This window comes from Mixophyes fleayi, chromosome 12, assembly GCF_038048845.1.
Source record: "Mixophyes fleayi isolate aMixFle1 chromosome 12, aMixFle1.hap1, whole genome shotgun sequence".
NCBI classification, from domain to species: domain Eukaryota; kingdom Metazoa; phylum Chordata; class Amphibia; order Anura; family Limnodynastidae; genus Mixophyes; species Mixophyes fleayi.
Window position 1 is genome coordinate 51202224 of NC_134413.1, and position 17781 is coordinate 51220004.

General features: G+C 43.2%; 1 protein-coding gene across 2 annotated transcripts in view; it reads left to right on the forward strand.

Annotated features, from left to right (window-relative positions):
- KNSTRN (kinetochore localized astrin (SPAG5) binding protein) overlaps positions 1 to 11734 on the forward strand; it is a 30046-nt gene extending 18312 nt beyond the window's left edge. For both annotated transcript variants that reach the window (XM_075193642.1, XM_075193641.1), the window contains exon 9: positions 10610 to 11734. In XM_075193642.1, the coding sequence (XP_075049743.1) occupies positions 10610 to 10741 (132 nt within the window). In that variant the 3' untranslated portion in view covers positions 10742 to 11734. The remainder of the gene's footprint in view (positions 1 to 10609) is intronic.
- Positions 11735 to 17781: the final 6047 nt, after the last annotated feature.

Consider the following 17781-nt stretch of genomic DNA (forward strand, 5'->3'; position numbering starts at 1 on the left):
CGGGGGTTAGAGGATTGGGAAGAGATGAGGGATTTAAAGAAAGATTGTTTAGCAAGAGAGAGGGCAGAGCTGTATGATGAAAGGATGAATTTAAAGTGGAGGAAGTCCGCTAGGGAGCGGGATTTTCTTCAGTGGCGTTCAGCGGTACGGGAGCATTTTTGGAGGAAGCGGGTGAATTTGGAGTGCCAGGGTTGGGGTTTGGAACAGCGAGGGTGGACGGAGTGGGCAGGGGTGACCGCATCCAGAGCAGAGGTGAGGGTGAGATTGTAGAGGGAGACCGCCTGGTTGGGGCAGGCCAGGGAGAAAAGAGGAGAAAGGAGGGTATTGAGAGAGGAGGACAGAGAGGCCGGGTTAAGAGCGTCAAGGTTGCGTATGGATAGAGTAGGTTTAGGCAGGGGGGGGGGGAGCAGGAGAAGAGGAGAGAGAGAAGGAGAGGAGATGGTGATCGGATAGAGGAAAGGGAGAGATGGAGAAGTCAGAGAGCCTACAGAGGTAGAAGACTAGGTCAAGGGAGTGACCAAGGCAGTGGGTAGAGGAGGAGGTCCATTGGGTAAGACCAAGGAAGGAAGAAAGGGTGAGCAGTTTGCTGGAAGCAGGGTCAGTGGGATTGTCCATGGGGAAGTTAAAGTCGCCAAGGATGATGGAGGGGAGGTCGGAGGAGAGGTGGTGAGGAAGCCAGGCAGCAAAGTTGTCAAGGAAGAGGGAGGTGGGGCCAGGGGGACGGTAGATGACCGTGACGCGGAGATGGATGGGGTAAAAGAGGCGGATGGAGTGGGCTTCAAAGGAGGAGAAGGAGAGGGAGGGTTCAGGGGGAATGACGCGAAAAGTACAGGTGGGGGATAGGAGGAAGCCCACTCCCCCGCCTGGGCGGGCACCAGGTCTGGCGGAGTGGGTTAAGGTGAGGCCACCATAGGAGAGGGCAGCGGGGGAGGCGGTGTCAGAATCGGAGAGCCATGTTTCAGTAATGGCAAGGAGGTTAAGGGAGTTGGATAAAAAGAGGTCGTGGATAGCAGTCAGTTTGTTGCGGACTGATCTAGCGTTCCAGAGGGCACATGAGAAGGGAGGAGAGGGGGGAGATGGGGATGAGGTTAGCAAGAAGGGCAGTACGCGGGGGAGGGCGGGCAGGAGAGGTAGGGCGGGGGGAGAGTGTGGGTATGGAACGAGAGCAGGGAGGCATAGTAGGGAGAGAGATGGCAAAAAAAGGGTGGAGGGAGGAGGAAGGGAGACCAAGAGCGAAGGGGATGAGGTCGGGAAGGGAGGCCTAGTATGATGAAGCTAAAGATCAGGCGGGGAGGGCTGGGAAGACAAAAACAGGAAATAAGGCAGGGAGGCAAGGAGTAACAGAACAGTGAGATAAAGAGAGAGGACAGAGAAATATAGATAAAACAGGGCAGGGAGACAATGGCAATATGGAAGACAACAGGGAGACAGTGGCAAAATGGGAGACAATGGCAAAGTTAGGGCGTGGAAGGCATGGAGCAACAGGACAGAGAGATACTAAGGGCAATGAAACAGGTCAGAATAAAAACAGGTACAAATAGTAAAAAATATGTAGTAAAAAAGTAACAGGTAAGTGTAAAATCAGGAAGAAAAGAAACAAAACAGAGTAAAGGTAGGTAAAGTATTATAAGGCAAAACAAAATAATGGCAGGTAGACTAAAACAGATAAAGATTAAAATCCGGAAAAATAGTATCTGGTACCAATCAAGTCTGAGGTGCAGGCAGAGGTGCAGATCCAGGGGGAAAAGGTAAAGTCACGGTGAGGAGGTCAGTCACAGTTCCAGGGAGACGGTTGTGGAAGCAGAGCACCAGATGAGATGAGGGGGAGCAGGAACATGGAGAAGACATCAGAGGAGGATAGGAGATGACTCACGGCAGGAGGTGGGCATCAGGAGAGGAGAGCCAGCAGGATCGCTGAAGGCCAGGAGCACGGGGAACCATCCGATGGCGATCAGTGGAGGAGGAGGTGACCTGGGCGAGGATGATGGCAGCGGCAGTTCAAGGCAGGGGAGGAGACCAGCACTCAAGCCAGGGATTCAGGCCGGAAGTTGGCCTCACCGACGTGCAGGCAGGCCAGGCAGCGAAGATCCGGAGGAGGCAAGACAGCCAGTGGTTGCAGCTGGGCCGGAGATCCAGGAAAGCCAGGAGCGGAGGCAAGAAGGCGGCTGCGGTACAAGGCAAGCGAGGAGACCGGCACCCAAGGCCGGGGAATATGAGCATGTATTACATGCTTCTGTATACGCAAATACACGTGTGTAGTAAAGATAAGGGTTTTTGGTTTTTTAAAGCCACATGGTCAGCATCTATGCGGTACTGAAGGACATAATCTGACATAGGTTTGTCAGGTGGTTAAGTTGTTCAGAGTTTGTTTAAATTCCATTATTTAATTTTGCCCAGTGTAAAACCATTTTACATTTATATTACACTGAGACAGTCAATCCAGCTAGCATGGATGCACATGTTTCGAGTCTTCTAGACTCTCCACTGAGTAAACATCATATGCTTCCCAACTGACTCATAAGGGATTAAAAACTCTTTTAAAGTTAAGGGGTCCTTCTGTAATCTAGGCATTAATAGTATGGCATTAAAAAGACAAAAAAGGAAATCCCTTGATGCTAAATATGACAGAGTGTGAGGACCACTGCACGAGGTCTGCGTCCCCGAAAATACAAGAGCAAATAAACAATATAATGCAATGGTGCCTCCGGTCATCAAAACACTACTAAATATAATTTTAATTGATTTTAATAAATGCTTATTTAAACAATTATCCACAGTGCATTAGTAGTGTTTTGATGACCGGAGGCACCATTGCATTATATTGTTTATTAATAGTATGGCATAACTGCTAGGATCTAAAATTATATTTCTTCACAACGCCATATTAATTTAGACTGCTGGAATTACATAACTATACCGTTGTAAAATTAGTGGGAAAGGTAAGAGAACTTGTGCTGTGTTTTTATGTGTGATCTGTTTTGTTTAATTCAGTTAGGTGTGTGTTACCCCAAAGACATGCATAGATCCCATTATATCTTGCAATACATATCCCATACCATGTCCTGGTTAGTTATGCATTTTCTAGATCCTGGTCTTAAGCCCAGTGAACCAGAAGAATACTTAGTGATATATTTACTCAAACGTCTGAAAGAGAAGAGCGGAGATGTTCTCAGCAACAATCTGATTCTAGTTATCATTTTCTATCTGTACTTGATAAATTATAGCTAGAATCTAGTTACTATGGCAACACCTTCACACTTCCCTTTTAAAAGTTTTAGTAATTCTGCCCCTGGACAGTATAACATAGATTAATGTTGTGGCGCACCAAGGATTCAAACCTAGGGGCTTGTTCACATATTGTGTTGAGTAACGCAACATCACCCCCTGTAAGGATATTCCAAGCTCTGTAACTCTTCAGTGTGTCGAGGAAGATATGAAGAATTTTGCAAACATAGGATGTTTCGTTTCTGGATTGTTTTGATTAGACATCACCTCTTTTGGAAGTAGGAGGTGTGATACTCGCCCAGACCAAGTGGTTGTCCTATACACAGTAAGCATAGAAGGTTTTCTTAATGTAGTTGACTAATGGACCTTCTTTGTTTACTTGCTCAACATTCCAAAGTTAATAGCAGTTCTAGATTAACCATAAACTTTTAGGTCAACATGGAGCAGAATATACAATACTTCACAGGCCCTCCTGTCATCATCATCCGCTATTTATATAGTGCCAATTTCGCAGCGCTGTACAGAGAACTCACATCAGTCTCTGCCCCATTTGGAAGACTAGGCTCAATTTTAATAGCAGCCAATAGTCCTACCAGTATGTTTTTGGAGTGTAGGAGGAAACCCACGCAAGCACAGGGACAACATACAAACTCGGGAATCAAACACATGACCCCAGTGCTGTGAAGCAAAGTGCTTACCACTATGCCACTTTGCTGCCCATTAGTATCGCTTAAAAACAAAAGTTAGTTTAGCCTACCTATATGTAAATATTTCCAAGATGTTCAACCTCATCCGTGATCCTCCTTACTTTATACCCCGAATAAATGAGTTTTAACTCCAAAACCTGTTCTGAAAAAGGGTGCACTAGAGCAAAGCTGCATGATTGTAGTAACTTTATGGCACCCATAAGCTACATAAGAAGGTAACATGCCTACAGATAGTGAGCCAACGCTTTATCATAATGCAAGTGACTCTTGGCTTGTGTAGAATTTTGCTGTGATAATCCCAAATCTTTACCTGTATTAATAGATTTGTAGTGCCCTTAACACGTGAGACATCTGTTCACAACAGTTTACTGTCCCATAAGCAAAAACAGTCTGCTGTGAAATCCGTCCTGTGCGTGGATGAAGAGTTGATATTCACCACGAAGACACAGGCAACTCCAGGGCAGGTGAACAGCCCTATGTTGTGATGTAGTACCAGCTATCCAATCCTAAAGCAATACAGATAGGTGGCCAGTTTATCGCTAAACATGGGCCTATGTCCTCCGCTGGCAAAAAAGAAACCATTTTCCACATGTGATGCATTCTACTCATTAGCTATTGTTGAGACAGGTAGCTCCACTGCATGTATCTCAATTCACCTGTGGACAGTGTTTTGATCTTTATAATGCAAGAACCATGTGCCTGCAAGAGGGCGCACCAGGTTAGGCATGTGTCATTTCATATGATATCTGCAAAATAAAAATCCCCCCACCCTAGCATACTTATTTTCCAGTAGCTCCTCTTATCAGAGACCCTAACAAAGCTGGGTTCTCTTTATTAATGACTTGTTGCTTTGATTACAGCCTCTTGGAAGCCTGCCTCTTATAGCTTGTTCTCCAGCAGTTTAACTCAATCCCCCCTTATAGGCATGTCCAGTACTGTAATTATAGATGCTAGAGTGGGTTATCACCTCTCTTGGTATCCAGGCTCAGCTCTACTGATCTGCATTTTGACTATTGCTTGCTGCTCAAACTCCTTGTGTGAATTGCTAAACCTTTACATGTAATCATTCAAGCAGCACTGTATCCAGAATTGCACCCACCACCACAATGTCCACCTTAAGCCTCTTTCTGCAGTTGCTTAATACTGTAATTTAAATACTCTGAATGGAGTATTAGCATGTTCCACATGCTTATTTCCCTAATAGAAAAGCATTGTTGCTGCCTAATATACATATAGCCAAAAAAATTATAATCTTGAGCACTAGTGTAAGAATCAGTCCACCGGTTTAATATCTCGGAAGTATAACAAAATAACCTAACTAGTTTGAGTACTCCATGTGGGTTGTTTTATGACTAAAGCTCAAATGTGCAAAAAATGTACACAACCAGTCATATATTTACCATCATTGCCCAAGTTTCACTAGACTGGTCAAAGCTAATAACATTGTTGCTCTGGGCATACTGTACAAATGTACTTTGAAAGCAAATATCACTTTACTGTGACTTTGCTTATCTTTTTGTAAAGAATGGTTGTGTTGCATATGTTGTATAGCTTGTAAACATTGCCTAAACTCCTGAACTCTTAAGATCCTCCACACCACAGGTAATAAAACATCCTGCACACCATCTAATAGAAATAAACGTAATAAAGCAAATATAGTAACCATAAATCACATGCATTTATACTCATGGAAGACTTCTCCTTTCTACACAACAAATTATGTCCAATGCTACATATTTTGCTGCCAATGTATAAGACCAGAAACATTCCCCTGTATAAGGGATGTGATTTACTTATTCCAAGTGGTTTGCATTGAACATCATGACTAAGTCTTTTTAATTAGTCAGTTCTTATAACCCATTTCTCTGTCCTACCACTGGGGGACACTGCGTTACCTTGGGGTATAGTAGGTGGGACTGAAGTTAGGCACTTATAAACTTGTATGTTCCCCTGACTCCTCCCCCACTATGCCCTTCTTCTGTAGCTGACTTCAGTTGTTGTAAGTGCCTTCTGGAAAAAGGTCACTTCTGTATAGGCTCCTGCCTGTACTTAGTTTAGCAGTAGGTTTTCCTGTTTTTATTTTTATTCCTTTTTCAGGTGCAGCGCTGGACTGAAAAGACCCAGAGGAGTGAAAATCCCCGGGATTTCTTCACTCTGCGTTCCAGCGCAGGTAAGCAACACGCTTCCCTTGCACCTCTGCCGGCAGTCTACCCCTAGAAAACAACGAGCAAAGGGGCCATTTATGTTTATTAACGGCCTTATAGACGGCCAGGGCCATGGTTTATTTAAAGTGTGCCTTTATAGGCAGCTTTATATGGGGCGCATATGTTTGTTAACGGCCTTATAGACGGCCGCGGCCACGTTTAAACAGGCGGGAGTGAGGGTGTTTCTGCCTCTCCTCCCCGCCCGCAGACTTGCCGGCAGCCACCCCCCTCCTCCGCCCCTAGATAACGAGCAGCAGCGGGGGAGAAGGACAAGCATCGCGCTCTGTAGAGGCAATGAAGTCAGTGAGACCGCACGCACCCTGGGCATGGCAGAGCGGCGGTTCTCAATATTACAGGTACTCCTCACTTAACGACCGAGTTCCGTTCCTACGACTAGGTCGTTAAGCGAATTGGTCGCTAAGTGAGTACAGTACTGTTATATGCACCTACATGTATTGTAATCATTTTTATTGATTCTGAATGAAGAAATAGACTAAAGAAAACTGTATTTTGTTAGTTTGCTTTACATTACATAACGCTGCATAACAGAAAATAAACATGTGTACAGTAAAGCTCTACAAACAGCAGCAATTATACCAATGAGGACCCAGGGAGAACCTGGTTGTAACTCCGAGCGGTCATTAAATGGGTAGGTTGTTAAGTGAGGAGTACCTGTACACATATACACACACACACACACACACACACACACACACACACACACACTGTCGCTTCTGGTGGCCGAACACATTAAGGTGATTTTTAAGTTTTAAATGGTACGTGAGTTATACCCTTTTTCATGCTTCTACACACGTTTATACTGTGCTGGTTAAGCACCCACACAGCTTATATCTGTCCGCTAACACAGAAGCGGCATTACGCTGTTCAGGTATAAAATCATCTGCACAGAGATGCTGTTGTTCACCATCTTCCACAGATGGAGAGGATTTTATCTTTCACTGTTGCCACAGTCAGAATAAGGATGTTGTTCATTCCTCACCAGAGGATGTCTATTTCCATCTTGTTTTACTATCAAGAGGAATGTTCTTGCTGATTACACTTACGAGGTGGATAATCCCAGCTTAAACTGTACCCAGTTTTCGCATTTGCAAGACTTAGTCTATCCTTGGTTTTCAATTTTCAACCTAAGCCTTAGTGACACCCTAGTTGGGAAAAATGTTTTTCCTCATATCTTAGACTCGGTGTCTTTCTTTTGTCAAAGACCAGGTAGACAGTATTAGACTGGCTATGTTTTTCACCTCCCATAACTCTCCAGAGTCAATACAAGGGAGGTCCCTGTTGGTGACAATCCGGTGGCTCGTCTGTTCTCTTGTTCTGCTGTCCCCAGCGGGAGCAGACAAAGAAGTCCTCCTACGCAGAGCAGGGGCTGGTAACGGGTTTTATCTAGCGGCTCTCGGACAGAAGTGCTCTAGCCTTTATTCTCATTAAGGGTTAATGGGGTGGTTTGTATTCAGCCAACAGCATCATAGCTGGTAGGCATACAGCTATTCAGCTATGATACCTATAGTTAGCCACATGCTTACAGCACTTTGTTCCAATATCAGAACTCTCAATTTGTACTATTACAAATGAGTATCCAAAGGCTTCTGGCAGTAGGTGTGCTTTCTTTGTTTTATGTCGGCGACACCAGGCCATGATGTTTACGTGTTCCATCCGTTGATCCTCTCTGTTGATTTGAGGTCAGGGTGCCACATTCCGAGTCAGACTTAGCCTTACAGGGGTGGTTATAGTTTATGTGCTGTGGAAATCGGGTAAACATCCTTTGATTTGTGGACATTCCCCGAAGGTGGAAGTTATTTATTACATCCAACGCTTAGCTTTCAGCTAGACGTTTTCAGCCAGAACATTATACTTGCAGCCTCTCAGCAAGAAGCAGGGTTGCAATATTGGGTTCACAGGTGATCACTTTGAGCCTACCCAGCTCTTCGTTTATTCTACCACGTTATAAGCGTTAGCTTATGCCTTATCTTCTAGTTCGGGGTTTTCAGTAGCTTACTACCGAAGAACACGCTCATCTCTTTTCTACACAGTTCCAAATTGCTCCTGGCAGAATTTCCTTTCAGTATCAGGAGTTTCTGTTTTGCAAAATAGGATACGAAGTTTCTACTTGTATCTTTGGCTCTCCTTGTTCGTAACATCTCCCATGTCTCAACAGGGAGATTCTTATCAAGGAAGGCTGATTTTAAGGCTTTGGACGTGCATAGCACCCCTTTGCCTTAATTCACTAATTTACCTTTCGGGTGGTGCTTAGTCACATTGTTTTTATTAGTGAGTCAGTTGTTCTTCTTTTACAGAGGGTCAGAAAACCTGTAGAGATTCGGTCTCAGAATGCAGTGCTGTTGCATATTTGTAGTACTCATGCAATTCCTGTATCCTAATGCAGGATAGGGGTTGACCTGTGTATGGTCGGAGGGGTGTTCCTTGTGCCATCCTATGGGCCAAGCTAGACCAACTTATTATTATTATTGTTATTGAGGGCCGAATGCCTTAGCAATCAATCCTTTAACAGGTAGAGTGGGTCACCTCAGGGTAATACCTTTGTACTCTCCTGGTTAGGTCATTGGGCTCTCTAAGAGGGAGCCCAGGTTCTTTTCACATGTTAACCTGTTTTCTCTATCGGCTCTCAATCTAATGACCCTCAGGTGGATTTGTCCATAGCCAAGTCGGGTCTCCCTATAACTTAGGAGGTGATTCACAGCTCCTATTTACTCGTGGGAGTTCAAGAGTTTCTAGGAGGGGGCGCATTCCAGCTAGTCTGGTGGTCTGCCGTATGTCTCGCAAAACAGTGTTCTACTGTTTTAGGGGACTTGTGTTGTCGTCCCTCTTTTCCCGTTTTCAGAGCGGCCTCATCTCGTAGTTCGGCTCTTTTTGTTTTCATCATCTGGTTTGACGCTGTGGCGTCGGATGGCTAACCTTTTCGGCTAGAGAAGGTTATGGTTGCTACCTTCAATTCAGCGGTAGAGATTCTTTCTCAGCTGTTTTCTTTGGGCTAGAAATTATATTCGATGGTGTAAATTTCTAGAATTTCACACGTCCCACTCAGGAATCTTTTAAAGAGTTTTCTTTACCAGCTGGCTTCTATGGGGTCTACGCCCTTCTTCTTTCAGCGTGCAGCTTCCGTGGCTCTCTGTCTAGCTCAGCGGAAGGTTGTTTTGCTTAAGTGGTTTCTTTATGCTCAGCCCTCCCTTGGTTGGTTGTGGATTTCCAGGGAGTCTAGTTCTAGTCATCAGGAGGCTTGCTTTGGCCTCGGGTGACTCTCTGAATTAGTTAAGCTGTTAGCTCATGAAATGAGTGCTCCCTTGTTTATCTCTGAATGGTTTAAGCACTGTATCAGTGCTCCCTTAGATATCACTGAGTGGCTTAAGCTGTTGCATCAGTGTATATGGTGATCCTTTGTATATCATTGGGTGGATTGAGTTGTTCGCTCAATGCAGGCTGTTCTCAAGGATGTCCCATCTCGTAGGGGATCTGGGGCGAGAGTGTGCATGGCTCTTCCTCATTTTCTTTATCAGAAACTTAGTGGCGGCTCGAGACATAATTGGTTATGACCATTAGTGCCTGCATTCCACTGACACAGAGATTGTAGTTCATCATTCTTGTGCCTCTTCTATTTGTGTAACGTTTCTGCGACGGGAGATAGTTTGTGCTCTTGTTCGCACAGTTCCTGTTTAGGAATTTAATGCCCATTTAGCCTCTCTAACGCTAAAGAGCGTAGGGGGGACAGGGTCTAGGTGGTCTCTTGCCACTGCATCACGACCAACATTCTGTCTGTACCCCTCTGCAGGTTCCAGTGACTTTTACAGTGCACTTTCCAGGAGGGTTGCAGCTTTTTGTACACCACAAAAGAGTCATTCAATGGCGCAGTTGTACAGAGTGGCAGCGTCTGTTTCTGCTGCATATTGTTTATTTGTTGCATGCCTTTGCATTCACAAATGCAGGATTTTGAACACAAAACATTGCGCACAGCCGTTCCAGAGCATTCCCGCCCTTGGACACAGCTTTGGTAGCTCCCCAAGGTAATGCAGTGTCCCCCAGTGGTAGGACAGAGAAAAGAGGATTTTTACTCACCGTAAAATCAATTTCTCTTACTACACTGGGGGACACTGCGTGCCCTCCCTTGCTCTGAAAGTAGTGCTATCTTTGGTGTTGCTTTCTAAATTGCTTCTCTCTTCCTGGCTTGGTTATACAAAACTGAAGTCAGCTACAGAGGAGGGGCATAGTGGGGGAGGAGTCAGGGGAACAAACAAGTTTATAAGTGCCTAACTCCAGTCCCACCTACTATACCCCAAGGTAACGCAGTGTCCCCCAGTGTAGTAAGAGAAATTGATTTTACGGTGAGTAAAAATCCTCTTTTCTTTATGTATGTAGATTAGTAGAAACACTGGTTAGTAATTTTGCTAAACTATAAAAATACGGTACTGTGTGACTGAAATTACTTAATTCTTTTCTCAGACTATCACTACAAAGTGGAAAGAGGCCGAAGACAGCAGGAATGTGTTTTTGGAGGAGCAACAGGCTTTTCAGAGTGACATGGAACAGTTTCGGTCATCTCTTAAAGAGACACAGAAATGGCTTGATTTGTGACTACCATTTTAATAATCTCAGTGCTAGTCACCTGTCACCCATGTATACCTGACAATTCATGTTTTCCATATATTGTTGCAAGTACAAAATGAACAATTAATGGCTTAGTAAATCTATTATCCTTTAAATGGGTTAGTTATATTCTTTAAAACTTTGCCTATTAATTGTAATTAGTGAATGACAACGGTTCTCTAGGTTAGTGTGAGGTTTTTGTTTTGTTTTTTTAATCCTCTCCTTAAATGGGACCTGCTAACATGAGATTGTAGTTATTTGTGTAGCATTTTGCTGTTGTGTGGTTCTTATGAAGTTGATATGGACAAAGTAGAAACAGAACCGTTTAATCTTCACAAGACAAGAAAAGTTGGCTGCAAACATTCTATGGGGCATATTCACTTGTCTGTGTTACTTGCAAAAGTAATGCGGCGTTGAGTATTACCGGTATTATGGTAATTCTAAGCCGGATTTCAGCTTGCAAGCTCCCTGAAAGCCGGCGTTAAAGGTACCGTAATGGTAATTATGCGCACTATTACCGTAATAACGGTAATAGTGCGCACGCCACGTTACTTTTGCGAGTAACACGGACAATTTAATATGCCGCTATGTCGCTTGTGTATTTATTTCTAAATTGATTTTTAAAAAAAATAATTTCATGCCTGAAGGTAAGTGCATCTGCAACGTGCAGTTAAGTACTTCTCAACTGTACATTTTAAAATGAATAGCTGAGACATACATGCAGCAAAACTTTTACTTGAGAAGACCAAGAAGTGTCTGGCTGAATTGAGGATATGAAAATTGTGAGCATTATTCATTATTCTATACATATTGAGTATATACTTTCTCCAGCATCCTTAAAGCTATTGTAAATTACTGCAGTCTTTCCGTGTATATTGTTCAACAATAATTACTTATTGCTAAACGATGTTTGTTTTGCTGTAACAGAGCGTGTTGTGTTTTTTATATAAATATGTATTTGTAAATAAAATATATACATAATCTCTCCTCATGATATTTGGGTTTCTAGGTAAATTTATGTAAATCTGTCACGAACACGCTCCCAAGCTCCGTGACTTTGGGTGTTTGCTGTATGAAGTTACACATGATTCCAGCCTGCAGTCTCTCTCTACCTATCACACAGGTTATAGACCTACTGAATCGCCCCCACAACAGCGCTCACACTCCCACACACTGTTTGCCACCACCTATTGAATACAGGCTATAGGACCCCAATCTACTGGCACACACTGGCACACAAGGCTTCTGGCTACCCACAGGTTAGCAAAACCCACACCAGCAATCAAAGGGTTAACTTGTCACACCTCCAGACTATTCCACAAATTTAAATGCAAGCGCACACTAAGCTGTTTAGTCAATTGTATTAACAAATCACACACCGACATTCAAAGGGTTAACTTGGTCAAGCTATATTCTTAACAGGCTAATGGATTCATTAAGAGTATCAAGGATGCCACTTATGTTTATAGATTTAATATACAAAGGTACAGGGCATTCAGATATAAAAAAACAATTAACATAACATACACAAGCAAAACAGTTTAAAATGGGTTACATTCAGAGTATACCTTACATGAGTTGTTTAATCTGTGCCATGGGAAATTGGCTAGGAAGACTGACAATTGATCAATGTGGATTGATTTTCGCAGAAGACTGACAATTTGCCCATTCCCAAGACAGGTTTTTTTTAAGCAAAATGAAATGGGACGGTCTCACGGACAGTGTTAATGCTAATTCGGCAGGGATGTCCCCTGGGTGTCACTATAGTTTGCTCACAAATATTCCAAAAGTTTTGACCTTTGGGTAATTCTTTACAGATATATCCCAGAGACATAGCTTACCCCTTCAATAAACCTGGCATAATCTCCCGCACGTTTAAATACCATCATGATAGAATTATGACAGTGACATACCTTTCCCAAAGATATGCGATTATAGCTGTTCCCGGATAATGCCTGTACCTGTCATTCACATCCCTGGTGTGATATCTGCTACTCAGTATGGAGTGGCACCCACATTTCCCAAAATATGAACTATGAAGATATATTCCTTTTTGAAGTTCATATTTCTATATACCTGTATAGGCCTTCAAATGATGCGTTTGGCTGCAAGGATGTCAAGCTGTGACCGACCCCACAAAGTCTATTCAGGTGTCCAAAAAAACTAACTTGTCAGGATATAACTCACAGCAGGGGCCCTTTGAAGCTGCTACAAGTGACACTGTTATCTTCTAACACTGGAATGTGCAGAGCCATCAAATACACACAACGGACTTTCTGACTTCACATTTTACACTTTAGTAGCTCAACCTACCAATGGATTCAATTGATGTACCTGACTTGCACTGCAGTTATGATTTAGCCCTTATTCCCCACAATTATGTGATGGGTTAATCCTTATAAATAACGAAGTTCTCTATGTTCACAACAAAATCTATAGCATGGCTCCACTTGGTTGTCTACACACAATGTAGAGCAAGGGTGCCCAGATTACATCCTGCCCAGACCTTTTTTTTTGCAGACTGTACAGCTTCTGTTGACGTCCCTGTAGCTCAGCCCATTCTCAGAATTACTCTAGATGTCAAAAAGAAAATGTAAGTTTGCAGAAATCTGCATAGGGATAGAAAACATTCATGATCTTGATTTGAAACGAAGGCTTTCAGTGCCAAATTTGCCACCCTAGCTTTAAGACTTATATGTAAGGCTGATTCCCTGACTGTCCAGATGCCCCTTACTGTTTTTTTTTTGTTTGTTTTTTAAAGAAACCTTCCCAGCCTTGTACGAACCTTTCTGTTGTAATGCTCATGTAAGGAGGGGGATGTAGAATAGAACATGGAGGGGACAGACAAAGATTGCACCTAGGAGACTGCTTCCATCTTACTCACTGTTTCAGTGACGTATTGTCTGGCCAAATGTAGTGTGTGCAAATAAACTCTAGGGGCTTGAGTCATTAAGGAGAGCAAGGCAAAAAAAAGAGTACATTTGATCCAAGACAAACCATGTTAAATGCAAGCGGTGCAAATTAGTTTATTTTGCATGTAAGGAAAATGTTGGCTGTTTCATGTAGCACACACATACCTGATATCTTTATTTTTACACTGAAATTTAAAGTTGATCCAGGACATGCCCTATCCCAACTATAAATCTGTCCCCACATTTTAAATTTACCTCCCCCTCCAATGTAACATGGTTTTGCCAAGATGCAAAGTTAATCACTTTTTTTTTTTTTGTTCTCAATAAATCAGACTCTATGAGTCTGCATTGGAGCAGCACAAGCAGAAAATGTGGGTAAGGAAAATCATTTTCCCTAAGATTCTTGGTAGACACTGAAGAGTAATCCTCTGAACACATCGCTGTACCTCTAGCCATTGTCCTGGAGCCACTGCCTGAGGAAAGGAAGGGGTATCTCATTCTAACACTAGAACTGTAAAAGAAAAGGGAGCATGTCGTCTAGATACATCATGCAATAAATACTGCTGATAGAGGTGTGACACTACTGCTTTCATCACTCAACAGTATAGGGACAATGGGCCTGCCAAACACAAGTACAGTCCAACAATAATGATCTTTCCAATTAAAGCTCAAGAGCAGTAAGTGTTAAGTGAAAGTTTTAAAAGAGGCTTTCCCTTTCATATCCAATCTTTATGGACTAACACCCCTTGGTTAGTAAGGGATATTTGGCAATTTTTTTTAATTTCGGTTTTTGTTTTTAAATAGTGTTTGAAGGACCTGACATAAACTGGATCAATCCTGATTTGTGATGGGAAACAAGTGATTGGTCCAATGGAAGTACGGGTCAGACAGTTTTATTTTTCCATAGTACAGAGCTAACTTTAGGACCTCGTCCAGCAGAAACTAATTTAATTTCCTTGTACAAGGAAAAATCTGTTGTGGAAACCTTTTGATGGAAGGTGTAGCACTGATTAAATTATCCATTACAAGTGGTCTGTTGTAGTTTCCTGCCATACATGTAGGGTGTCCCTGAGTAAGGATATTATGGGAGGAAAGTGATACACTGACAAAAGTTTTTTTTTTTTTTTTTTTGTTTTTTTTTCCCTTTTCTGAAGGAAGTCAAGGGACTTGACACTGCACCTATAGCATTGTTGTGGAGTCTGTATCTAAAACCTTTGTGGGATTTTCCAGAGCCTTTATTCTTGGGACAGAAGCTTTGCTTTGAAAGGACTTCTTGACTGGATCTTGACCCTTCTGGAGGTTGTAATATGAGTATTTACCTCAACAAGTTAGGAAAATACAGAGACTTGGTGGACCAGGTCTGCAAGGCCTACTGTGGATAGCCAAGAGGGTGGATATTAGTTCTATAATTAAAGGTCTATCCTATAATGACTGTCTCTCTGCTGATTGCTTTGAGGAGAGCAATTTTAGTCTTCCAGAAACGCAAAAGAGCAAAGAGTTACCTTGCCAAGCACATACCAATAATAATGGCCCAGCCACACATGCAATTGGAGTTTTCTTGGTATCTGTTCAGTGGGGTTATGCATCTTTCTGCTGACAATGGAGGCAAATGTCTGGAGCAAAGAGTAATACTCTGCATTGTAGAAGCACATGCAGAAGACCTGGGTACAGTCATGTTCCCAAAGCACCTTGACAGAAACATAAGAAAGCCTCGAGCTGTGTTTTAGAGTCCAGTGTGTACCATATAATGCAGTTGATGGTAAATTATACTCTAAGGCCATACTGGCCATTTTGGATCTTACCAAGTTTTTTTGCTTGGACAGGGAGGTGGGTCGTAACTCGTCCTGAGTGTAAGAGGAACCTATCAATCCCTCCTTCAGGGAGATATAGTGTGGCTTGTGGTGCGTTGACCCCTTATACTGACTATGGGCCCCTTTATGCTGCCAACTCGGGACAAAATAAGTATGCTAGCTACATGCAGGTATAAGCTTGTTAGCTACAGGGAGTGCTCTAAAACGTTTTATTTAAAAAGTTTTTACTCCAAATGTTCTCTTTTTTTTCTTTAACACTGAGTAGGGGTAAGAAACGTTGGTTGCGTGATCTTGTACTTCTACCTCAGAGTGAGGTAGAAGAGAGCAAAGGTTCCCTGTAACACTTTTTCTTCTCTCTAAAATTAGACAGCTCTTTTGGTGGTCTTCCTTCAAGATTTGTACACCTGAATGCTGCTGGGGGGTAGTGAAACTTTCTTATCACTGTCTCTCTCCTTGCTACAGTGGTATTTCGGGGCTTGCTACCTGACCACCAGCTGGTGCTAGGTGGTCCCAATGAACAAAAACTCTGGTTTGAGATTGGCCACACTCCATTTGTGGGCTGGCCAATGAACAGCTGGTGAACTGCTCATTATAGGTAATGCTCATTGACAGGGCATGGGTTGCACTGTGCCATAGTGATTCAGGGCAGAACACTGATAGGAAGCCAGGGAGAAAGGTTGCCGCCAGAAATTGCCAGGCCCAGTACAAATGTAAGAGGCAGGGCCCAACTTCTTCCTTCCTTCTCTCACCCCACCCCAATTTTTAAATTATCCTCTACCCTGAGGCGGTCACGATGCTTACAAGGGTGCCTGCTGCTGCATCCCTTAATTCAAGGCAGAGGCCCCATACACCCCTTGCTTCTCAAGAGCAGCTGCTGCCTAGAAAGGGAGCTTGCCACATCCATTCATGGGCATAGGTCTTGTTGGCCCCAAACTGCTGTACTCCTCTGATGGCAGCCGTGCCTGGGAGAGAAAAGTTGTAGCGGGCAGAGCTTTTGTGACAATGTGGGAACCCTGTCAGAAATACCTGTCTGGGTATTGCTTGTATGCAGGACTCCCTTTTGACTACATACAGAGGGGCACTTCCAGAAAAATGACCCACAAAATCTCTAGATTCATTTCTAAAGTCACTTAGTGAACCCCAATGAATTAGTGTATTATTCCACACCCACATAATCAAAAACCATGCCTGAATTTGTGTAAACCCCACTGCTACACTTATTTCACCAGCCTCCTGTAGTTTTGCAGGTGGTTAATACATTTTCTCAAGCCTTGTGTAAAGGTTTACTGCATATTTAAAGAAAGCAATCATTTTTCTTATGCATGCATATGAAAACAAAAGTTTTGCGGCTGTGAGAGTATTGGCTTACTATGCCACCCTGTTCCACAGGGCTTTGCTAATTTTCAGCAACAAGTCATCACTGACTACTATTGGTGCTACTTGGCCAAGTCAGCTTCTCATTGACTGAAAATGTCAACTGCACACAAACCTTATGTCCCCAATTGTAGGAGGGTAATTGCTGCCACCACAAAATTCCTTCACAGGAACCTAGAACCACTCACACCTCTTTGGCAGTATTTACCTTTGCTGGACACTCTGGCTGATTCCTTTATGATCGCTTACTGTGGATTAGGACTACTAGGTATCTTGCATAGCAATGATTGAGGACAACTAATCTCAAGGCCAGACATCTGGGGGTGCATTAAAGTGTAATCTTTAATCTGTTGGTCACAAGAACAGTGCAGGGACAGGCACAATCACAGGAACAAGCAGGAGATTACCTCCTGCTTGTTCCTGTGATTGTGCCTATTTGGACAGGGCGGTGGGTTCGGTAATTGTGTTTATTAGCTCAAATAGCACTTAGAAGAGTTGTACCAAGTGCATACACATATACCACAGGAATGTTACATTTGCATGGGCTACTTGAACACATTTTTACAAACTGGTCTGTGCATTGGTGGGTGGACCAGCCCTTTACCCAATCCAGGCATATCTGTCTACCTGGATATTTCACATTAACTATAGTAGTGGGAGTGTATGTACTACTTTGGTAGTTTAACAGCGACAGACCTCACAAGACCACCAGAAAATGTTTTGTTAGTTTTTTAATTTTCCCCTTAAATGTCAGAATACCGTATCTCCCAACATGTTTTTGTAAATCAGCACACGGACATGCCCCTCTATCAAAAGAGACATGGCACTGGCAGTGTCATGTGCCCAACTACCCTCAGTTGTCAGCAGACACCTCTCTGTGGCTTTGGTACTGCTGTCCAGAACGGTGGTGATGGGACATACCACCCAACAT